Consider the following 955-nt stretch of genomic DNA (forward strand, 5'->3'; position numbering starts at 1 on the left):
CAAAATATCACAAAATCTGATAAATGTGTACCTTTCCCGTCACCTTCCTGCTTCACTTGAGGTGGCTTGACACATTTGGGAGCGCTGCCAGACCTGAAGTACAGGAGGAATGAGAAAGAGATGAGGAGTGAGAGTGTGTGTGTGAGAGGGAGAGAGAAGTAAAACCATAAGTAACTCATGACACTCACACAACGTGCTCACGCACTGAGCGAGCTGGTGGACAGGCGTCTGTGGTGGTGTCAGGGGCTTCAGGGGTGCTGGCGCTGGGTGTGGGAGGGTGCGTCTGAGTGAGCATTTCAGCACGGCGGTGGCGCGGAGGTCCACTGAGCGTGACCGGCCTCTCCCCGTTCAGTCTGTCCGGCACCAGCCCGTCCTTATTCAAATTCACATCTGAGTATGGACAGCTCACCACCCTAAAAATGGGAAAGAGACTCAGTTGCATTTGAATGAACATTATGGGTTGTATGTGCAACATTATGTGTATAACTTACGTGTAATGTGTCCCATACCGAGGTCCTCTAACATGTCCGACTCCGTTGCATCCTGGGGTTGGGCAGCCTTGTCCTGGAGGCACTGGAGAATCTCTGGGACCTGATATAGTTATAATTACGAGTTTGATTATGAGTCTGGTAGGGCCATGTGTGAAAACACTGTATATAAATGTGTCAAAGAGTATGTTACCGTTGGGGTGTTGTAGAGGATGACCTGTCTTCTGACACCAGCCTACTGGGTGCAGATCTGGGCTATCAGCATCTAGCCAAAAATCATACTCCTCACTCCAGCCATCAAAATGGATCTATATATAAACTCACAGAGTTAGCAATGATATACTATCTGTATTGGCAGATTGAATACAATTAATGTGAATAACTATTAATAAATGACTAATTAATAGGGGTGTAACGATACGCGTATTCGTATTGAACCGTTCGGTACGAGGCTTTCGGTTCGGTAC

General features: G+C 47.2%; 1 protein-coding gene across 1 annotated transcript; it reads right to left on the bottom strand.

The window, feature by feature from the left end:
- Window positions 1-31: 31 nt before the first annotated feature.
- LOC107580908 (lethal(3)malignant brain tumor-like protein 4) lies at window positions 32-796 on the bottom strand (the record flags this gene model as incomplete). The annotated part of the gene is made up of 4 exons (XM_016266520.1): window positions 32-93; window positions 189-413; window positions 492-591; window positions 682-796. Coding segments are annotated over 4 exons (502 nt in total), but the record flags the coding sequence as incomplete, so codon positions are not given.
- Window positions 797-955: the final 159 nt, after the last annotated feature.

The sequence above is a fragment of the Sinocyclocheilus grahami genome, unplaced genomic scaffold (genome assembly GCF_001515645.1).
Source record: "Sinocyclocheilus grahami isolate Dianchi unplaced genomic scaffold, SAMN03320097.WGS_v1.1 scaffold50843.1, whole genome shotgun sequence".
Taxonomy (NCBI): Eukaryota; Metazoa; Chordata; class Actinopteri; order Cypriniformes; family Cyprinidae; genus Sinocyclocheilus; species Sinocyclocheilus grahami.